The sequence below is a fragment of the Mustelus asterias genome, chromosome 16 (assembly GCF_964213995.1).
Source record: "Mustelus asterias chromosome 16, sMusAst1.hap1.1, whole genome shotgun sequence".
NCBI classification, from domain to species: Eukaryota; Metazoa; Chordata; class Chondrichthyes; order Carcharhiniformes; family Triakidae; genus Mustelus; species Mustelus asterias.
In genome coordinates this window covers 17127345-17149823 of record NC_135816.1, presented here as the reverse complement: position 1 = coordinate 17149823, position 22479 = coordinate 17127345, and the positions used below count along the sequence as shown (strand labels likewise).

At 42.2% G+C, this 22479-nt stretch overlaps 1 protein-coding gene across 2 annotated transcripts; it reads right to left on the bottom strand.

The window, feature by feature from the left end:
• Window positions 1-809: 809 nt before the first annotated feature.
• spry4 (sprouty homolog 4 (Drosophila)) lies at window positions 810-19203 on the bottom strand. Of its 2 annotated transcripts, none has more exons than XM_078230701.1 (2): window positions 19080-19203; window positions 810-3447 (listed from the first exon to the last, which is right to left on the bottom strand). In XM_078230701.1, the coding sequence occupies exon 2, from the start codon at window positions 3414-3416 to the stop codon at window positions 2487-2489; it is 930 nt and encodes a 309-aa protein (XP_078086827.1). In that variant the 5' UTR covers window positions 3417-3447; window positions 19080-19203; the 3' UTR covers window positions 810-2486. The 2 variants fall into 2 exon arrangements, with proteins under 2 accessions (XP_078086827.1, XP_078086826.1); XM_078230700.1 differs by lacking the exon at window positions 19080-19203 and adding an exon at window positions 5215-5430.
• Between the last annotated feature and the right edge of the window lie 3276 nt (window positions 19204-22479).

Sequence of the window (22479 nt, the reverse complement as noted above, 5' to 3'; positions counted from 1 at the left end):
AACATAACACAATACACATTTATCCTTTGTGAATGGCATTACAACAGGCCGGCAGTTTGGGATAAATGGAATCAGCAACAAAGAGGAAAAACACTTGTCTGTGACTTGTCTATGGAACGTCAGGCTCCTGAAACTGTCATTTCACATCCTCCATTCAGACTATCTGCTTTGTTCTTTCAACATTCATGTTCAGCACTGCGCTACTGCACTGTCTTTCTTTCGAACGCGTGGTAGAACCCAGCTCTGACTAACACTGCAATTGCAGATTTCCCTTGCCAAGTGAGAAGAGGACTAAGTGCAGCATCACTGGAGACGTATTCCATCCTCTTGCTGATCACTATTCTGGTTGGCCCTAAACATCCTGTTTCCATTAGTCATGCTAGACTGGAAACTGGATTTCCATCCCCTGTGGGCAATCACATCAGATATTGTGAATGTTGGGTTCGCTTCAGATGCCAACAATATTTAGGGGAGAGCTGGAAGGAGGATTGCGGCACTCACGGGTTAACCAGCTTCCTTAACATTTTAAACTGCATTTGTAGAGCTTCTCAATAAATAATTATCGTTAAAAGATATGTTAAGATCATTAAAAGTATGTATATGCAATTCTCTGAAACATATCTGTACTCCAATCCCTGGGCACTACATGATCCAGTAATATTATCAGCATCAAGTCATTGCTCAGTTTAGTCCCGATTCCTTACTAGTTTTCTAAGCAGAATAAATACTGACATGGGTTGCTAAATGATTATTTCTCAATAATTGCTCTCACCCATCTTTATCATTCAATAGATGTTAAAATGGCAGGAAGTTTCAAATGATAAAGCAAAATGTTATTTTTTTTTTAAATCTCATTTTGCTTTTTTTCACTTCATTCAAAAATGTTTGATTTTATTATTTAGGAACATTATTATTATTTAGCCCCTATTATTTAGGGGCTTGACAAGAGATTGATGTATATTATATCGAGAAAGGCTTGGGTAGAAATATTTTTGTTTTCTTTTATCATAACCATCGCAATTGTGTGTCCGCTTTTTAGTTTCCACTCACTCTCCCTAATCTGTTCACTACAAGGTCTTACAGAGCATTCCTAGTTTAACTGGTGCAAATATTGTCAATTCTTGCTACCATGCACAGCACTCCCTGTATGTTTAAACTATAGAGCTACACATACTTTTGAACATGCAACCTCAAGGGCCTAAACTTACATATTTTTGGGCAATTGTAAATTGTTTAAATAATGCAAAGGCATCATGTGCCTTTTCTCCCTCCTTATACATATTTATAGTCATGGTAATTATTGTAAATTATTATTTTTTATATAGCAATAACATTTTTAATTGCATTGTTAGCAGTTAGTTTTGTGGTTTACTTTAGTTTGAAAAAAGCCACTGTCATCTACTCATGCCCGTAGTACTTGTGAAATACAAATCTCTCACACCAAATGAAATAATCCCATTAACCACTGGCCCTGCTGATGTGTTAAAAAATCTCTTGTGACGCAAAGAACAAGAATCCAGACTTAATCGGGACTAAAAAGGAAATGTGAAATTTTGCTGCAGAAAAATAACACACGCAAAAATATTTCTTTAAAACATTTAACCGTGGATTTCTAGCATTCAGGAAATGACATTCTGTTGTATAAAGTCAAAAAGAGTTAACACATCAAAAGCTTAAACAGCCCATTGGGTAGAGAGTGGGAAACCTTACCTAAAAGCACAAAAATACTCTACTGTTGCTTCAAGATTCCAATCTAAAGTGTCTAATAACATCGTATTACTTCATCCAGTCTACAAACCAATACACTGAATTTTGCAGTGAATAGAATTTGGCTTATTTTACGTTAAATGCTATTGTCTCATCCTCATTCGGAACAGCATGGACCTCAGATTTTAATTCTCTGAAGAGTAATGCATGTGAACAGGGACATTTAGGGGAATACTTGCTATGGATTCCATAAAAAGGCCTGGTGTGTGCAGTTACTGCCACGAGGCTTCTGGAACCTTAGAACATACCAAAATGTATCTCATTAAATTCTGTGTGGCGTGTCAAAAAAAGGCAAAGCAGACTACAAGAAACGCTGACATTAGCAAGTGGCCTGAAGACCATCAGAATGATCTCAGCCAATATATGACATGGTAAGAGTTCAAGGTGATTACTTGGGTTGTTTAGGATTTATACTTCTGCCCATTAACTGCCCGCCCTCCCCCAAAAAAAGTAATCCATTCGGTTTTTGAAGGAACACCCTCCACATATCAACAATAAAGATATGGATTTCCAAAGATCTTTGCAAAACCCCCATATTTAACCGCTTCTGAAAAACGTCTAATTATATATTATGTCCATTCACAGACGGGTAGGATTTGCCCACTCACTACTGAACAGACTGTGTAATTTTTTGAAAGCAGGAACTTGCAAAGGGCTGAACTAGAAAAGTACAAGATGTGAATTATAGTTCCATTAACCACATCAACATGCTGCCCGCATCAGGAGGGCTTCTCCCCACTGCAGGCCGACACCTCTGGGACCTTGCAGTACACACTGTTGGAATTCTTGCAGCGACATCCTGGACGGCTCACAGTATCGTAAAACTTTTGGGAGAGTTTGACACATCCAGTGGCAGGCAGGTAGCAGAGCAAACAAGGCAGGAACACCGACATGGCGCCCATGCAACACCAGCGGGCACAGCAGTTAGAGTGGGAACAGGAGCAGGGGTGATCAGCACAGGATCTTTCGTCATCGTCATTGGTGCAATGGTAGAAAACCCCTGTCACCAGGCACATGCAGGTGGCATAGTTGACAACTTTCTGGGGGGAGCACAGGCATCTCTGACTGCAGACCCAGCAGAATGGCAGAGTTCTGGGCGAGGTGCACTGGTTGCACTTGCACTTCCCGCAGCCCTCACATAACAACATGTGCTTGCCAGTCTGCTGGCCTTGGGAGGAGGTCTCTTTAAGGTCGGTGGCTTTGGAGGCTGTTGACTTGGGCTGGGAGCGAACGGCCCTGGGGCAGCCCTGCTGCTCGGCCACCGGCGGAGGGGCCACATGGTCCAGGAGCCTCTGGTCGGAGGAGGTGCTGCTGCTGCTGCTGATGGAGCTGGGCCTGCCCGTCAGGGAGCTCCAGGACAGGGCAGGGTGCTGCTGGGGGAGTTCGTGGTGCTCGCAGCCCTGGTCGTGGTGACTGGCAGCTGTCGCTTCCTGCTGGGCGGCCCCGCTGTGGGCCTGGGGGCTTCTGCTGGGCTGGCTGGCAATGGGGTTCTCCACATAATCGTTCTCCAGCCGGTTCGGCTTCATTTGGTCCATGGGCAGGATGGTGGTGTGTTGCAATCTGCCGTAGGGCAACCGGCCATCCAGGAAAGGTTGGAACACCGAGGTGGCATTTCCAGCATTGCCACCCAGAGAGACTCGGCGCTCCATTGGATTCAATCCTCAATCAGACTTCCAGCTCCTAACACAAAGAGAATTAGATAATGATATATTTAAAAACAGCTACTGCAACATTGACACAAAACCCACCCACTAAAAACATTCTGTAAAACCACCTGACCAGAGCAAGAATTCGAATCGCTTTAAGCATTACCAGTGAAATCCTTAGCTTTCTCAAGGCAGGTCACAGATCAAGCGTTGCTTCCCTCACGGTTTGACGATTTATTTGTCAACTCTCGCTGAATTTCCCATCTATTTGTTGCCCAGGTCACATGCCCTTCTCGGTCAAACCTCAGCAATGTCAATCAAAGCAAATCGCCAGTCCTGACTCAAGATTAACCTTAATAATCGCATTTGCAGTTACATTACTTCGCTTGTCGCCTTCGCTCCTGCGACCGACGAAGTTATGACAAATAAACAACAGAACAAAAGAAAAATAAAACTTTATACAAATAACTAAAGACCCTAAAGGAAGATTCGTTGTTTTCTTTTTAAATAATCTTCTCAAACTCACAATTTTCCGTTTCACCCTCAGTTATATCGATCGGAGACCAGAAAGATATTTCAGGCCAGGGATCTATCCTTCCATTTATATATTTTCTTCAATCTTACCCTCTGATTACTCTCCCGTTCGTTCGCACTGAAGATGCCGACTGTCATCCATAAAAACCCGAGTTACTGCAGTAACCCAGGGAGGGAGGGGCGTGGGGGAAGAGCTGGGTATAAAATCTGGGGATAATCTCCCCCAAATGCTTGCATTAAATACAAGCATGTGAGTGCATGTACAAAGGGCAAAAGTGGAGAGCACTTATATATATATATATAAAATGTTCAAGGTAAGATCAAAAAACGCCCCAGATTAAATGGGTCTCCTGTGCAGGAAGAGATTAGATGTTCCCTCTTGATGTATTCAAGCAATATTCCATGAGTTAATATGCCCCCTTTTCACCAGGGCTAGCATTGAAAAAGAGATGTATCCATCCATTTACTGTCAAAAAAAAACGTACAACGGGCTATGCTTTAAATGGAACAATATTATACCTTCTAAATAATACACTGAGCAGGCACACCATGAGATGGAAGGATGAATCACTGTTATCATTTTAACTATGAAGACGGGAGTCTGCGTCTCGGGCGCAGTCAATAATGGAATTTCATTCATAAAATTGCCGATTAATGAATGGGGCCATTTGGCAGCACTCCGGGTGGCCAGAATGTGTTTTCCATCCATCTGAATAATCGATTCGAGCCATTGAAAGAAACAATGAACTATATTATCATAATAACCCTCATTTGTAATTGCGGGAAGCCGGGGTTTACACAATAAATTAAACCTCCACTTATTTTAAAACATCAACTGGGAAACGTCTTTTAAATCCCGCCGTAGTTCTGAGAATCTTAATACGAACAAGACACCCAGGGCACATATTTTTTAAACACGATTAACAGCCCCGGGTGAGAGACTGCGGGTTCTTTCACCCTGTTTCCTGTCGAAATGTTTAACATGGACTGGGAAGAGAAAACACATTGAAAGAGAATTCTGCAAATGCAGTCAGTCCCTTTCAAGATTTAAGCTGATTTGAGCACTTCCATCTCTTTGAAATCTGTTCAGAGAAAGCATTCATTTCACAAATTATTTTTTTTAAAACAAAAATAAGAAATAATTCTGATACAATCCGTGCTAGGTTGAAGATGCGTTGCTTGGTTTAATTTACAGGAGGGAAGGAGTCGCATTATTGCAACATTAACCTAAAAAAAGGTGCAACTGCGATAAATAAAACATACTTACTTTAAACGTCCCCAGAATGATAACTAGCTTCGCTAACACCCAGGTGCAATGGGGGATGTTCTGCTTTGTAGATGGCGTGAGGGCGCACAGTGGCGGATTCTGCGTAATTTTGTGAATGAAAACGGCTGGCAGGGGATGGGAGGGTAGTATTTGCTTTAATTTTGTTTTAAATTAATATCGAATGTACAAAGAATGCATCAATAAGCTTAGTAACTCCCCACACCGCACCAGTAACCATCAGGGGACATTGCAGATGCTTTTGCAGCTTCACATTGGAGATTGTGGATGAATCATTGATAAACTGCAGAGACTCCGGCTCAGCCCCGTCCATCAGCCCCGCTGCCAGTGAAATGCTATTTTTCCTCTCGCCCTCATGAATGGGCAGGCTCGGCGGATGCACTGCGCATGCGGCAGCCTCGCGGTGCGCCCTGGGAGTTGTAGTCCACTCGCGCTCTGGCCCTGCCCGCAGCTGGGGCCGGACAGACTACAGCTCCCGTCGGCCCGCGCGGCCCGCCTCCGCTTCCCACGGCTTCATTTGCATGCCGGCCTGCCATAGGGCGCGGGGAGGGTACTCGCCCAAGCGCCGATTGGCCAATGGAAGAGGAAGTGCCGCATCCGGTCACGGCTGATTGGGTAAGCGGGGGTGGGCTTGCGGAGCCCGCGCGCTGATTGGCTATGACGGCGTTCATTGAGCTTTTTTCTCGGAGGTTGCTGTGTGTTGCAGAATGGAGAGAGTGAGTGGATGTGACTTGTAGCGTCACCCTTTCAGTACACTCTTTACTGGAGATTTAGTACCGCAGTCACATTCTGTATCTCAAGCATTTATTGCTGCAGTCTTAACATGTCCCTGACAAGTGAGTGGGATTGTAACAAACATTCTGTAACAAAGCTCTGCAAATAATGCTCTCTTGAATTGCAATGCAGCAAAGTCAATGCGGAGACCCCAGCTTTTCACCTTCAACAATAACCTGCATTGATATAGCGCATGCAACATAATAAAACGCCCCGACATGCTTCAAATGCGCCTTTTATTAAGCTGATCTTTCTCTACATCCTGTAACATTACATTCTGCACCCTCTCTTTTCCTTCTCCATGTACGGGTATGCATTGTCTGTATAGCGGACAAGAAACAATACTTTTCATTGTATCCCAATACATGTGACAATAATAAATCAAATCAAAAGGGGCGTTATAAAGCAACATTTGACACCAAGCCACATAAGGTGATATCAGGTTAAATGACCAAAAAGCTTGATCAAAGAGATCGGTGTTAAGAAAAGACTTAAAGGATGATAAGAGAGGCAGAGAGAATTGTGGAGAGAATTTCAGTGCCTGGGGCCGAGGCAGCTGAAAGCAGGGTTGCCAGAAGGGGACTGATTCAAATCTGGAAAGCTCAAGGCCATAATGAAAGAAGTGCCCATACCTCGAGGAACTGTAAAACCCTGAGAAGAGATATGTGGTGGGTGGTGGGGGGCATGGAGGGATTTAAAATCAAGGATAAGAATTTCAAAAGTCAAGGTGTTGCTTAACTTGGAGCCAATGTAGATTAGCAAGCACAGGGGAGTTAGGTGAGTGGGACTTGTTTCAAGTAAACATGGGCAACAAAGTTTTGAATGACTTCAAGTTTATCGGGAGGAGAGCCAGGAGTGCTTTGGAATAGTCAAGTCCAGAGGTGACAAAGACACGGATATGGGTTTCAGCAGCAGGTGGGTGATGGAATGAGGGGGGGGGGGCGTGTTGACGGGGTGACACCTTCATCTCAGAGATAAATAAAATCGCTAAAATCGCAAACAGTCTGGTTCAGCCTCAGAGTTGCTGGGGGAAGGACAGAATCAGTAGCTAAGAGGCAGAATTTGAGGTAGGAACAAAGACTTCTCTCTTCCCAGCAATTCAATGAAGAAAATTTCTACTCATCTGGTGCAAAATACCACTAATGTGCACTCATAAATATGTCACCATCACAATTTTAAATTAATAAATAATAACTGGATCAGGAATAATACCAAACTAACACTGTTTGATTTTATGTCTAAAAATAAAATAAATATCAAACATTAAACAAACCCACCTAAAATGAGACACTAAGACATGGGTACTGTGGAATAGTACATTTTTCCATTTTGGGAAAATAACATCACTATCAAGCATCGTTTAAGATACAACTTAAATCTAATTTCAGAAGCGCACCCTGCAGTCAGGCCCGGAACTAAGGCTTGGATGGCCTAGGAGCATGACACCAACTGTTCCACTCAGCTGCATTCCTGGATTCTGTAATAAACACCTTTAAGGAAGAACCTTTTCACCTCCACACATCAACTGGAAAACAAAACCAGTCGAGTACATTTTACAAAGAATTATCAATTCAACTGATTAACACACAAACTAAAATGAATACCGATTAACAAATTTCCAGAAAATCTGAAACTGACTCAAAATGTATTGCTTCCCACTCTCTCCTTGGCAATATGTCAAAATTCTACCGAAGTTCAGGTTAGCCCTTATCTCACAAAATCATTAAGTTACCAGGACACCTCCAGTTCTAAAAGTGTTCCTACTGTATAAACTGAGAATGGTCACATTTCCAACAGTAGCCACCCTTCTGATCTTTGAGTAAATTTGCCTATACGCGCTGACTTAGGGAGCTTGCTTTGCTCTGGGCATGGCTTTACAAAGAGTTGGACATTTCTCTTTGTCTTGGGGAAGAAAAGTCTATGTCCCACTCTTTTTTATTTGGCTAGTCTCTATAAGTCAGCTCAACTGCATGGATAGTTCAGAGATTTGATTACACAGCCACCCATGCCAGCTCTTAACAGCAGTTTAAGATGCCTAAGTTTGTGGTGCCATTGGTTCCCTGCAGGTTGAATCATTTATACACAGCAATGTAGCCAATGACAGAGTGTGTATGTCAGCTATCAGCTGCATATTAAAGTGCAAGTGGCGAGAGGATTCAGACAGAGAAAGGAGATTCTTATCCCACCAGTACCGGCTCAATTTGAATCCAGGTCCCAGAGGTGAAAGGGCTCTGTTCTTAAACCGCACCATTACCCCCAATCTTTTTCAATTAAGGGTTATGCAGGTGTTCAACTATCAATCAGTGGTTCCACTCAATCATTGATTCAAGCACAGACATGGACTGCGATACCCGGACACAGAATAAGCACAATGTGAGTGATAAGCATTGAAATCCACCAACAAATTTACTGAAGTGTAACACAGTGAGGCACACTCCAACCGAGGCAAGAACAATGGATATTGGAAAGTGTGTTGCACGGTCATAGCACAATTCAAGTAGTTCAAAGGACATCACAAATAGTAAGTAAAGTTTAGTAAATCAACTGAACCGCAAGATATGTATAATTATGCACATAGGTTGTGCATATGGAGAGTGGGAGCTGAGAGCTGACAGAACTTTTCTGAGCCTGTGTTTTGCTAGATCAAGGCAGAATACAGGCAACCGGGCCAATGTAATAATTAGCAATGAAGGTTAATAAGGCAAAATATTGGAGAGTTATAAAGTTTCATATTTTCACAGTTTTTTTTACAGTAACTTGTATTATTAGTCACATCTCACCGTAGCAATCTACAATCATCCAGCTAAACACAATTACTAGCATTTAAAATGCTCCAACCTGCATTCAATTAAAATATTCAAAACAGATTGTTTCTCTTTACTGTATTTTTTCAATTCCTGATTTCACTGGCAGGTTGTATTACAAATTCTGATTTACAGTTTACATTATTGTAAAACCCAGACTAATAATACATAACGCTGCACACGTTTCCAAAGGCATTAACCTCTTCCTTAGGCACCATAGAAACTCACAGAATGAAACCATTAAAGTTCCAAAGTTTATCTTTCAGCATCCTCTCAGGTCCCTGCTGTCGTATAAAATTCCTGTGAGATTGACAAGTCTTACTATAATGTGCCACAATGTTGGGTTCAAAATAAAGGGAGATTCAAATCATTGCTTATTAGCATCAATAGGCATATAAAAACAGGACATCCTGTATATTTGATCTGTTTTTAATAAAAGAATCACACAACAAGTGCAAGTACTAATCTATCCCTGCAGCCGGTACTTTACATGAAAGCAGTTTTCACTTACGTGCCCCCTTAATCCACACAGATTTTCCTCTCTACAGACCAGCTCGAGTGACAGATGCCACCGAGAGCCTATGCTTCTGCCTCTCTACCATGCAGGGGCTGGAACATAGAATGAGGATGCAGGTGGGCGGGAACGTGCAGATTGAGCACGCAGAGCCCACCCACATCAAACAATGCCAGTCCCTTGCTATGCAGCAGGGGTGCTGCGCCGCTTGGCATCAATTGAATACGTACTTTTAATTAAAAATAGTTTTGAAGTGGCAGATTGTTCACGGTGGAACTGCAATGTGAATGTTTCTACCTTCAATTGTTGTGTCTCGTGCACACTTATCTTAAGGTTCTTTTTAAATCATCAATGACGTTTACTGTGAAAAATACTTTTCCCAATTCAGGTTCTAACTAGTACCCAACCTGACCTACTTAAGCAACCAAAGGAGTAAATATTTTGGTCTCACAAGACTAGTTAGAAAATGATGACTTATCATAATTCAGCAAATTTGGTAAATGGTGTGGAAGGTTCCATCACTGATCCTTATCTAACTAAGTAACACTTTAAATCAGGATATATCCTAAGATGAATAGGAGGGGGATGTGACTCAGGTGGAGCATAAACAGCAACATGAATCTGTAGGGCCTAATGACCTGTCTGCATTGGAAATAATTTTTAAATATTTTGAAAGCTTAGAGTTGTTCACCTTAGAGCAGAAAAGGTCAAGAGGAGATTTGATAGTGGTCATTATATCCATGAAATACTTTGTAGTGTAATTGAGGAGAATCTGCTTCCAGTAGCATAAGGGTCATCAGCCAATGGATTTAAGGTGATTGGCAAAAGAATCAGAAACATGAGGAAACATTATTTTACAGTGGGTCGTTCTGATCAGGAATGCACTGCCTGAAAGAGGGGTGGGAGAAGATTCAATAGTAACTTTCTAAAAAGAATGGATAAATATTTGGAGGGAGAAATTGTACAGGGCTATGGGGAAATAGTAGAGGGCTGGGATTAATTGGATAGCTCCTTCAAGGTGCTAGTACAGGCATGATGGACTAAATGACCCCTTTCTGTGCTGTAGTAATCTATGATTCTTAACCAATTGTTATCAGATGTGAATTTACACTGTCCAAAATCAATCATTCTTTACCATCAATTCTGTTTCACCCTCTGAATGATGCAAATTTAAGTTTCTTTTTACAATCACAGTTTATTTTGCCTTGAAAGCCCCATTGGGAATAGTAATTCCGCACTCCATGTATGAAACAAAATGTCCAATTCTCATGGGTCAGAATAAATAAAGATCCGATAACACCAAGTTCACTCACTGGCCATTTCAACCAGGTGTAATCTAGAAAGTGTGACAAGTCTGCCTCGCTGGGTTAAAGCTAAGTTCCCAAGAAGTTCATGGTATTGATCTGGGTTGCAACTGATACCATAAAAACAAGTAATTTGCAAAGTGCTACACACAGTCAATTTAATCTTTTGTTGAGTAATCCCAATCAAACAGCAGAAACTATTTTACACGGAAGTTGTTTGAGTACTAAAATGCACTGCTGTCTCCTGGTGATTATTTTCAGCTTGCTAAGCACTAATAAAAGTTCAAAAGATGACAAGGGCAACCCATCGTTGGACTGAAATTCGAGCATAATCAGAAAATTAAACGTACAGACTGTACCTTTTCTTCATCTGAATATCCATTGTTCATATGCGCAGGTAATTCTATCCAAATAGAAGTTTATTTAATTGTACAAATCAGTACTTATAGCATGTCACACCATACCTGTCAGAAATAACAGAGTCCTAATACAGTCATAATATTGTTATGCAGTGGCTGCTGTTACGTAACAAATACAGCAGTCATTTTGCATTCAACTCAACTCAGCAGAGTGTAACCGACCTTCTGACTCCCCAAAGGCTGTCCACCATCTTAAGGCACTAGTCAGGAGTATGGTGGAATATTCTCCCTTTGCATGGATGAGTGCAGTTCAAACAACGCTCAAGAAACTCAACCCCACCAAAGCACCCCGCTTGGTTGGCACCCTATCCACCACAACAAACATTCACTCCCTCCACCACTGACATGCAGTGGCATCAGGATGTACCATCTACGATTTGCACTGCAAGGCTCCTTTGACAGCACCTTCAAAACCCGTGACCTCTACCAACTAGAAAGCCAAGAGCAGCTGATACATAGCAATACCACCACCTGGACGTTCCCCTCCAAATCATTCACCAACTTGACTTGGAACCCTATCGCCATTCCTTCACTGTCACTGGGTCAAAATCCTAGAATTCCCTTCCTAATAGTACTGTGGGTGTTCTTACAACACTTGGACTGCAATGGTTCAAGAAGGCAGCTCATCACCCCCTTCTCAAGGGCAATTAAGGATGGGCAACAAATGCTGGCCTAGCCAGCATCACACACATACCATGAATGAAAATAAAAAATAGTTCAGAAACAGTAATGAGATAAATACGCAATCAATCTTTTTTTTTTGGTAGCGATGGCTGAGGGAGAAGAGCTGGCTAAGACTCATTGCCCTTCTTTGAAGGATGTTCACTTACTGCATCAGATAGTTTAATGTGTCATTCAGAAGCAACAGAGTGCAGCATTCCCTCAGTATTGCACATTGTTGATCCCACCCTGGGATGCCAGTAACCTTCGCAAACCCGAAGTACAGGAGGGAAAATTGTCCAGTGCGCTCTGCAGTGACCCTTGGGGAAAATATTTTGGATATTTGGTGCAGCCCAATTAGGCTTGATTGTGATGCCGGCCATGGTCAAATAGCCCACCGACAATATCCAGCTAGTGGGATTTGAGTTTGCATTGGTATCTTGCTCTTTGGAACAGTACTGATTATCCACAAATAATCAGTATTTGGGTGCAGTGCTGAGGGTGCCTGTTACTTTTGGAATCACATCACAGCAAGGAGCCGAAGCCTTCAGGCAATAGAGGAAGGAAGGAAATTGAAAGAGAAAATTGGTGAGAAAAAATTGTTAACCTGTTAGCCGACTGCCACAGTAGAGGTTTTGTGTATGAAGCACATTTGGGAAGCATTAGCTTTTGCCTAGATGTTACTGTGACACTCCAATCTTTGAAGTTTAGAATCTATAATTAGGCAAAAAAGAATAGAACAAACATCTTGAGTGTAGGAGTTTAATTTTTTGCCTGAGTTGCAACTTTGTGAAATTATAGGCACATATGTCTATTATCTTGAAATAGCGAAACTTGCTGCAACGTACTTATATTAATAGTAAACTGGAATGATGAACTAATTTGTTTCCTATAGCCAGAGTAGAGTATGCAGGAAATTATCAGTGCCTATTAAAGGAGCCTTTAGTACTCCATCTTCACCATTACCAAGCGACTTTCGATTAAAAAAAGCATAACACACAGTCTGACTCAATCACACCAATAGTGATTATGAGAATCATGTAGCACTGAAGGAGGCCATTTGACCTCAAAGAACAACAAAGAACAAAGAACAGTACAGCACAGGAAACAGGCCCTTCGGCCCTCCAAGCCTGTGCCGCTCTTTGGTCCAACTAGACCTCTTGTGTCGGTGTCTCCATATTTCCACTGCTAGCACCAAACCATGCTAAATTGAATTAAAATGAAACTATTATTTTATGCGAATTTTAAATAACAGACCATGGTGTCGAGATGCTGGATTTGGACTGGGGTGGGCACAGTAAGAAGTCTCACAACACCAGGTTAATCTGGTAAGACGAGCTTTTGGAGCGCTGCTCCTTCATCGGGTGAGTGGAGAGTTGGGTTCACAAACACGGCAAATATAGACTGAGACTCAATTACAAGATAATGGTAATGATAATACCTTGCAATTGAGTCTCTGTCTATGTTTGCCGTGTTTGTGAACCCAACTCTCCATTCACCTGATGAAGGAGCAGCGCTCCGAAAACTCGTGATACCAAATAAACCTATTGGACTTTAACCTCGTGGTGTGAGACTTCTTAAATAACAGATGATTGGGTGCTGCAGCAGGTATTTGCAAACTGTCCTCTCCACTCTGGAATCTAAAGCTCAGCTAACATTCAGACTGATGGGCAAAGGTTCCTCCCTCTCTGCTGGCTGTGAGAATGCAACATATAACAATTTGGGCTAACTTTGATCTAGTTCCAAATAGACACAAAGCCTGAGTACAAAAGTGTCCACGGTTCAATGCAAAAAATCTGGCAATCCCAAACAAACCACAGAGATTTGAGCAGAGATGTGTTCGTAAGGGGTGTGTGTCTGAGGCCGAGATTGAGGAGAGGGAGCATTTTTGAATAAGAGTAGAGAGAGATTTATTCTTCATCTGTCCACACTATAATCTGAACTGGCAGTAATTGATGGTAACCCAGTGTGCCGAGAATGGAAAAGTATTCAATTTCACAGTATTCTCAAGAATCCAAAACTTGACGTTAAAATAAAGTTTGAGAAACTCTGGAGAAGTGCTCAAACTAATGCTAAATTATATTAATCAGAAGGCAAGAAACTTTCAAATCAATTCTATCTTTAATAAATTAGCTATTGAAACCAGTGGAACAATTTCAGAAATTATTATATACAGTCCTTGCTATAGAGGGAGTGCAGCAAAGGTTTACTGGGCTGATTCCTCGGATGGCAAGTCTGTCATATGAGGAGAGACTAAGTTGGTTAGGAATGTATTCATTGGGGTTTAGAAGAGTGAGGGGGATCTCATGGAAACTTATAACATTCTAACAGGGTTTATCAGGGTAGATTCAGAAAGAATGTTCCCGATGGTGGGCGAGTCCAGAACGAGGAGTCATAGTTTGAGGATAAGGGATAAACCTTTTAGGATTGAGGTGAGGAAAATTTCTTCACCCAAAGAGTGCTGAATGTGGGGAATTCACTACCACAGAATGTAATTAAGGTCAAAACATTGCGTTATTTCAATAAGAAATTAGATATAATTCTTGGGGCCAAAAGGATCAAGGGATATAGTGGGGACGATGGGATCAAGATATTGATTTTGATGATCAGCCATGAACAAAATGAATGGCGGAGCAGGCTTGAAGAGCTGAATGGTCTACTCCTGCTTCTAGTTTCTATGTTTCTACTTTTCTTTCCAGTCAGTTCAAATCAGCAGGCTCTGTTAATACTTCACAAAAATGAGAATACAACATTATATCTGCCAAATACATGAATTAAGTGTATTTTAATACTTGCACACAGCTCCCAAAATCAGGAACATAGCTTACTTCACTGAAAAAAGGCAAAAACAGAATTCCTGACCCACACTTAGAAAGATATGCAAAGCAATTTAGATTTTTTGAAAAATACTCAGAAATATTAAGTGAACAATCTCAGCTTCATCACTGAGAATGCCAGGGCAATGTGAGACAAGTAACCCAGCCAGACCTATTGTAAAACAATACCTCCTTATCACTATTATCTGCACATTTATCCCATTGTTGCTTATGGGATCTTGCTCTGCACAAACTGGATGCTGTACTTCACCACATAACAACAGTGATGGCGCTTGAAAAATACTTGACTGGTTTTCAATGCTTTGGGGCGCCCTGAGATCGGGAAAAGGTGTTGCATAAATCCAAACTTTTTGCCTACTCGCTGTTCGAAATAGGAAATGCATTGACAGCAGCTGTGCTGAAGAAAGACAGAGCTCAACCCATCAAATGAAGGAGCTTCGTGTGAACTGGAAAGCACTGTGAGACTAACGAAAGCAAAGAGAGAAAGACAGTCCAAAACTAAGTAATTCTTATAGCATTCAGATCAATTGTGGTATAGTCCAAAGATTTGTACAAAGACTTGTTGAAGCACAGCGTGTTATTTATTTACATCTTTATAGATATTTTAAAAACGCCTCTGATCTCTTCCGATGCTATTAAATGAGTTGGAGCTTGTCAACAACACAATAGCTGTTTGATACTAGTGGAATGCTAGGACAGTATAGAAATAATCTTTGTTTATAAATTCAGTTTACAAGCTTCAGCAAAATCCCAGGCACCCTATATTCCCTCAAATTAAATATTGTCTCAATAGTGGAGATGACCTCAAGGGTGTTTCTTCACTTGTATGAAAGACTGTCAAATTTACCTTCATCCACTCTGAAAGATTTGGGTACCCTGAACAACATGCCAGAAAGGCCATGGAGTAAAATAGAAATCCATGAAGTGCAGGATCTCACCTGCCCCATCTTGACAAGGGTCTAGTTTTTAAATGGGCTTCAAATTTGCAAAATCCAATGCACACCAAAAACATTAAAGCAGCTTTAAATAATTCCACCTATTTCTGAAACTCGTTGTATGGAGCGGCACAGTGGTTAGCACTGATGCCTCACAGCGCCAGGGACCCGGATTCAATTCCCGGCTTGGATCACTGTGCGGAGTCTGCACATTCTCCCTGTGTCTGTGTGGGTTTCCTCCAGGTGCTTCGGTATCCTCCCCCAGTCCAAAAACATGCTGGTTAGATAAACTGGCCATGCTAATTTCTCCCTGTCGCTGTTGGTTTGGGTTCAGAGATTTGTGGTGCATCTGGTGAAACTTCAGTGAAAATCTTACTCACCAATGCCTCCAGTAAAGTAAAGTAAATGTAAAGTTTATTTATTTGTCACAAGGAGCTTTACATTAATACTGCAATTATGTTATTGTGAAAATCCCCTATTCGCCACACTCCAGCGCCTATTCGAGTACACTGAGGGAGAATTTGGCTTGGCCAATGCACCTAATCAGCACTTCTTTCGGACTGTGGGAGGAAACCATAGCACCCGGAGGAAACCCACGCCGGCACCGGGATAATATGTAGACGACTCACAGACAGTGGCCCAGGCTGGGAATCGAACCCGGGTCCCTGGCGCTGTGAAGCAGCAGTGCTAACTACTGTGCCACCGTGCTGCCTGATGGCTTAGTGGTATTAGTAATCCAGAGCCTTGGGTAATGTTCTGGGGACTAGGGTTCAAATTCTACTCCGGCAGATGGTGAAATTTAATTCAATGAAAATAAAAGTCTAAGGATGACCATGAATTGTTGTAAAAACCCATCTGGTTCACGAATATCCTCTAGGGCAGGAAAGTTGCCACCCTTACCTAGTCTGGCCTTATCACAGAAACCCTACAGTGCAGAAAGAGGCCATTTGGCCCATCGAGTCTGCACCGACCACAATCCCACCCAGGCCCTTCCCCCATATCCCTACATATTTACCCGCTAATCCTCTAACCTACACATCTCAGGACACTAAGGGACAATTTTAGCATGGCCAATCAACCTAACATCTTTGGACTGTGGGAGGAAACTGGAGCACCCGGAGGAAACCCACGCAGACACGAGGAGAATGTGCAAACTCCACACAGACAGCGACCCAAGCCGGGAATCAAACCCAGGTCCCTAGAGCTGTGAAGCAGCAGTGCTAACCACTGTGCTACCGTGCCACCCGTGACTCTAGATCCACAGCAATATTCTTGCCTCTTAAATGCCCTCTGAAATGGCCTAACAAGCTACTCAGTTCAAAAGTAATTAGGGATGGGCAATAAATGCTGGCCCGGCCAGTGACACCCACATCCCACGAATGAATAAAAGGCTGCCTAAAAAGTTTATCAATTTTTAAATGTTAAAGCACCAGTGTCTTTCTGGTAATGAACTGAGGCATTGCTACATTAACACTGCCACATTACCAGCACTTTAGCAATAATGTTTCCTTTAATTGCGGATTATAACCGAGGATTCAAATAAACTATCCAAAGATCCTTAATGCACAAGTTATAAAGTATGTATGACCTCAAGGCTACTATGAAAATATGATTCAAATAATTATGACAGATGTCCTTTCCTCAACTTTCCCCCAGCAAATCCTTTGCATGTAGTGTTACTGTACCCTATCACAGATGACCAATGGCATTAGTTTTGGGGATGGGGGCGCGGGGTTATTGGGAAAATAGAACCAACACAGAATTGAAAATCCCCAAAACGCTAATAAAAAAAATGAGGATCACATGTAATAAAAATTGGTGTTTCATTTATTTGGCCATCACACAGCCAGTATAACAATAGAAACGGGGAATGCAGCAAGCAGTCATCAAAGCATCTGGAAAACTCCCGGAATCTTGCTTTATTTAACAAAATAAAAGGGAGTGTGATTTGGAACAACTGTAAACTAGCAATCCCAACCACGGGGACTGATTTAGCACTTACAGAATGAAAAGGTCACACCACCTCAAGGCTTCATATGTGTAGATCTGCCAAGTTCAAGGCACGTACTGGGGCGGGGGGGGGGATAAAAGTGGGAGCTGTGTTTTGTTTTAACCTCACATTCTGAGAGAGTTTGCAATCCTATTACATTAGTTTACTAAAGGAAACCTTCAATAAAGCACTCCATTTTTCACAACAGACAAAAGAAGAAAGGTTTTTTTTTCTCTTTCCTTGTTGTGAACCCAAAAGGGAAAAAAAATATTACAACTTGACCCTTAATCTCTTGACATGGTAAAGAGGCGAGGGACAATAATCTTGGGAGATTGTTGAACAATTGCAGTGTGTAAGCAATGATTAACATAGCTTCTAAACTTGGGGGGGGGGGGGGGGGAGAGAATGTGCTGGGCCTTAAGAGCGAAAAAAAATTGAGTTGTAAATTAATAAAATGGTCGGCTTCATTTATTTAAGCAGATCAGAATACAGACTGCGGCATCGGGAGGCCAATATTTAGGTAGCAGCACGGGAGAGTAAAGCTGAATTTGTATGTGTTGGGAGGGGAAGGCAAGAATTCTTTCTTGAAGCAGCGCTGCTGCCGACGGCCCGCCTCGCAGGCGCCCTAAGCCTCACAAAAGGACAGGATGTGTTCATTTGTAAGTAAACCGCAGAACGGAAATTATTGTAATTTTCTCTAAAGTATCCTACTGTCTGCACTCCGCCCCCCCCCCCCTCCCCCTCCCTCTCTCCACTCCGCACACAGGCAAAAAAAGGAAGGGAGAAAAAGGATCAGTTTGAACGTGCAGGGAGAAGTTTGTTCCGAGCCAAAGTCCAAAGTATTTTAAAAATAGAGAAAATAGAGAAATGCCAAGTATGTCACTTTCACAAAAAGATAAAATTGGCTGAAAGGAAATAAGCTGCGTGTGTCCCAGTCAAAACTTGGGAATTGGGCACTTTATTATTGAAATGTCACCAAACTATTTTCTAGTTAATATAGTTCAAGTTAAATCTTTTTTTAAAAATAGAAACACCACTTTTTTTTGCACTTCCAGCTTTCGGATTTAATTTACAAACACGCGTTACTTTCTCCAGCTGAGAATGGAATTATATTTAAAAACACAGATGAGCTGTTAGTGATCGCACTCAAGCGAGAGTTTCAGTTGAAAACATTGGCCCAGGAGAGAAATTCATTCAAAAATTACTGAACCCAGGTTTGTCAAAGAGGAAACAAGACAATGCTGGCGAGAGGCGAAAGTTTGTTTTGTAAGTTTAACGTGAATTAAACATGGTGGGAAAGAGGGAAGTTCCCACTTTTAGTGCGAATTGTGAAAGTTAAAACCTGTATCCTAGAAGTTACTGGAGTGACACATTTTTTAAAACGGGTGGTTTGCACACACCCAATGCTTTTTTTAAAGTATAAGTTCAATACAGGTTAGATTTGAACAATAACAGTGCATTCAGAAATTATTAATTTCTTCCTAGAGTCGAAATCCGTGTTTTATTCTGACTGGAAGTGGCAGAGATCAGGAGGGCCAGTCAGTCACCTCTGCTGTAAAGCAGGCTTTAAGAAGGGACATTTATTTAGTTCAGAAGTCAAAGGCACTCACCGTGAAACGGGACCAGGGAGCCTGGCCAGTGGATCTTGGGAGTTTCTCTCTTATTCTTTCGATTGGTCTTTGTGCCGCTTTCCAACTGAGAAAGGCTCTCCATGTATCTTCGCCGCTGTTTATTGTTCGCGTGCTGTTCCTGTCAATCATCCTCTTTTTTTTAACAGCCCCGGAAGGATCGGGGACTATACAAACAAGAGGGATGGGAGGAGAGGCTATATACATCCTCCAGTAACAACAAATACACCATTCTAGTACTTAGCAACGACGAATTCTATCGGCCAGCTCTTGTTCACCAGACGCCATGAATTTTGGTTTCAGCCCCTTGTAAGATTGAGAGAGGGTAGGGGTGGGAAGTTGAGCTGGGAACATTGGGAGAGGTCAGCTAGTTTTCTTTTCTCGTTTTGAACAAAAAGCTCCACTCGGTTCTGAAGTTTATTCTGATGGAAAGTGGAGAATTGTTCTGATGACAGAGCAGCCTGGATCCGGATGAATGGTGGGGCAGATTGAAGAGTTGAATGGTTTACTCCTGTTCCTACGGTCATGGTATTTTAGAAGTTTATTTATTAGCCTCACAAGTAGGCTTACATTAACACTGCAGTGAAGTTACTGTAAAAATCTCCCAGTCGCCACACTCCAATACCTGGTCAAGTACACTGAAGGAGAATTTAGCATGGCCAATGCACCTAACCAGCATGTCGTTTGGACTGTGGGAGGAAACTGGAGAACCCGGAGGAAACCCACGCAGACACGGGGAGAATGCGCAAACTCCACATAGAAAGTGACCCAAGCCAGGAATGGAACCTGAGTCCCCGGCACTGTCAGGCAGCAGTGCTAACCACTATGCCACCATGCCAACATGTTTTTTTAAGTGTACTTTCACACTCCACCCCCTTCACCCACCCCCCTTCCCATGAGTATTAGTGGTGGAAGGATTCCGAACTGAATATCAGCCCATCGAACCCACGTTATGAATGCTCCTTCCATGTTCAAGAAAGCCAAGCATTGGACTTGAACCTGCAGCTTCTGGTCCAGAGGAATGGACTCTACCACTGTGCCACAAGACCTCCAGCACATGGTACGAGAGGCAGATACACCAGCTTTGACTTCAAAATTGATGCACTATCAATCGAGCAAAGACTAGTTTGTATGCAAGAACAAATAGGCTTTTATTAGCAAAAGACTTGGAGCATACCCATGCCGATGAACTGATCCAGACTGAGGCAGGGGGGTGAGGAGCAGTCGCCTTTATACCTGGACCGGGGGGGGGAGAAGTCTCAGGTAGGGCCGGCAGGGATGTGTCCAGGTATGTCACATATACAGGTAATAAGCTAACAGTGGTTTACCACAAAAACCCAGTCTGACATTTGACCAGAGACTCTAGGTTGACACGTTAGTGCAATAGTAAGGGACTGCAGCACTGTCACTCGAGAGGGTCCAAACAGCTGCTTCTTTAATGGCTGTAAAATTTCCTATTCAAAAAAGTAAAGAGTTCCCATGCTGCTTTGGCTAACATTCATCCCTGTATGTAACAAAATATCCCTTCACAGGAACTTTATAAAGCAAAGTACGATGCCAAGCCCAGTAAGAGTTCAGTCAGATGATCCAATAGCAAGTGTCTTAAAGCGGGAAAGTGAGGTGGAGAGGTGTAGGGAGAGTATTCTAGAGCTTGGGGGTCTAGGCAACTGAATGGTGCAGCAATTAAAATGAGGATGCACATGAGCCCAGAATTAGAGGCCAACGGGTTTATTTGGAATCACGAGCTTTTAGCTGAAGGAGCAGTTCTCTGAAAGCTCGTTTTCCCAAAGAAACCTGCTGGACTTGAACCTGGTGTTGTGAGACTTCTTACTGTGCCCATCCCTGTCCAACGCCAGCATTTCCACAATTAGAGGAGCACAGATGTGAGTCCAGGGTGAGGGTAGGGGAACATTAAAAGGAATTCAGCAAAATGGTCTAGTGGAAAGGATGGATGTAGCAGAGGCAACAAATAAAATTGTCCCAATCTTAATGGCAATGAAGCCCATGAACTCCCCGCAATTGTTGGAGGGGACGGGGAGAGATGTTTAAAAAGGGGGTTATCTATGCATTCCAGGATTGTCCACTTTGAAGATTTCTCTTTGCACTGTTGTGTTAATTGTGAATACTTCTTAAATCAGAAGATCTGTTAGTATCAGCAATTTGTGATGCATAACAAATGAATTCAACTTTGTATGTGGTCCCCAGGGCTCCATAGACATGATAGACTGCAGCAACTCGCCCGGCAGCACCTCTCTTTGATTTGATTTGATTTATTATTGTCACATGTATTAACATACAGTGAAAAGTATTGTTTCTTGCGCGCTGTACAGACAAAGCATAACATACATAGAGAAGGAAATGAGAGAGTGCAGAATGTAACAGTCATAGCTAGGGTGTCGAGAAAGATCAACTTAATGCAAGGTAAATCCATTCAAAATTCTGATGGCAGCAGGGAAGAAGTTGTTCTTGAGTCAGTTGGTACATAACCTCTCAAACCAACAACTGCAAGCAAGGAGAAGGAGAAGGCAGTGGACATGTGGAAAATACATCATCTGCAGGTTCTCCTGCAAGCCACACACCTTCATCATTACTGAGCCAAAATTGTAGAAGACTATACTGAACGGTAGTGAGATTATCTTCACCAGGAGACTGTAGTGGTTTCAAAACAAGGCTCACCTCCTTCTGGAGGGCATCTAAGGATGGGCATACATGCTGCCCTTGCCCGCAATGCCTATATGCCAAGAATGAATTAAAAAATCCTTCTCAGTCTATTAATTGGCTGAAAGGTTGGTTTCAGCCAACAGTCTATATTTCTTAAAGCACATCCCCAAACAAATTGCAAACAGGCTCACAAGAGTGCATTGTGTCTTGAGTTCAGTTCTTAGTGAAGACAGGCCTAGGATACCCAATTGATACCTAATTCAGCACTAATTTACAATTTTACTCAAATATTATAGGGTTCTAGTACGGAAAACTGTTCCATTGGTATGTGGGGTGCTCCTCTGAGATTGGGACTGAAGTTTGTTACGGTTGAATAAATGGAAGATTAAAATAAAAACAGAAAGTGCTGGGATTATTCAGTAGGTCAGGCGGCATCCATCGAGGGAGCAACAGCATTAATTTTCAGATTTTGCCAGAACGGGAAAACATTAAATATGTAACAGATTCAAACAAGTACAGAGCTAGGGATAGGGAGCTGGTGGCGTAGTGATAGTAATCCGGAGGTTGGGGAAATGGGTTCAAATCTCACCATGGCAGCTGATGGAATTTGAATTGAATTAATAAATCATCGAATCATAGAATCCCTATAGTGCTGAAGAAGGCCATTCGGCCCATCGAGTCTGCACCGACCACAATTCCATCCAGGCCCTATTTTTTAAAT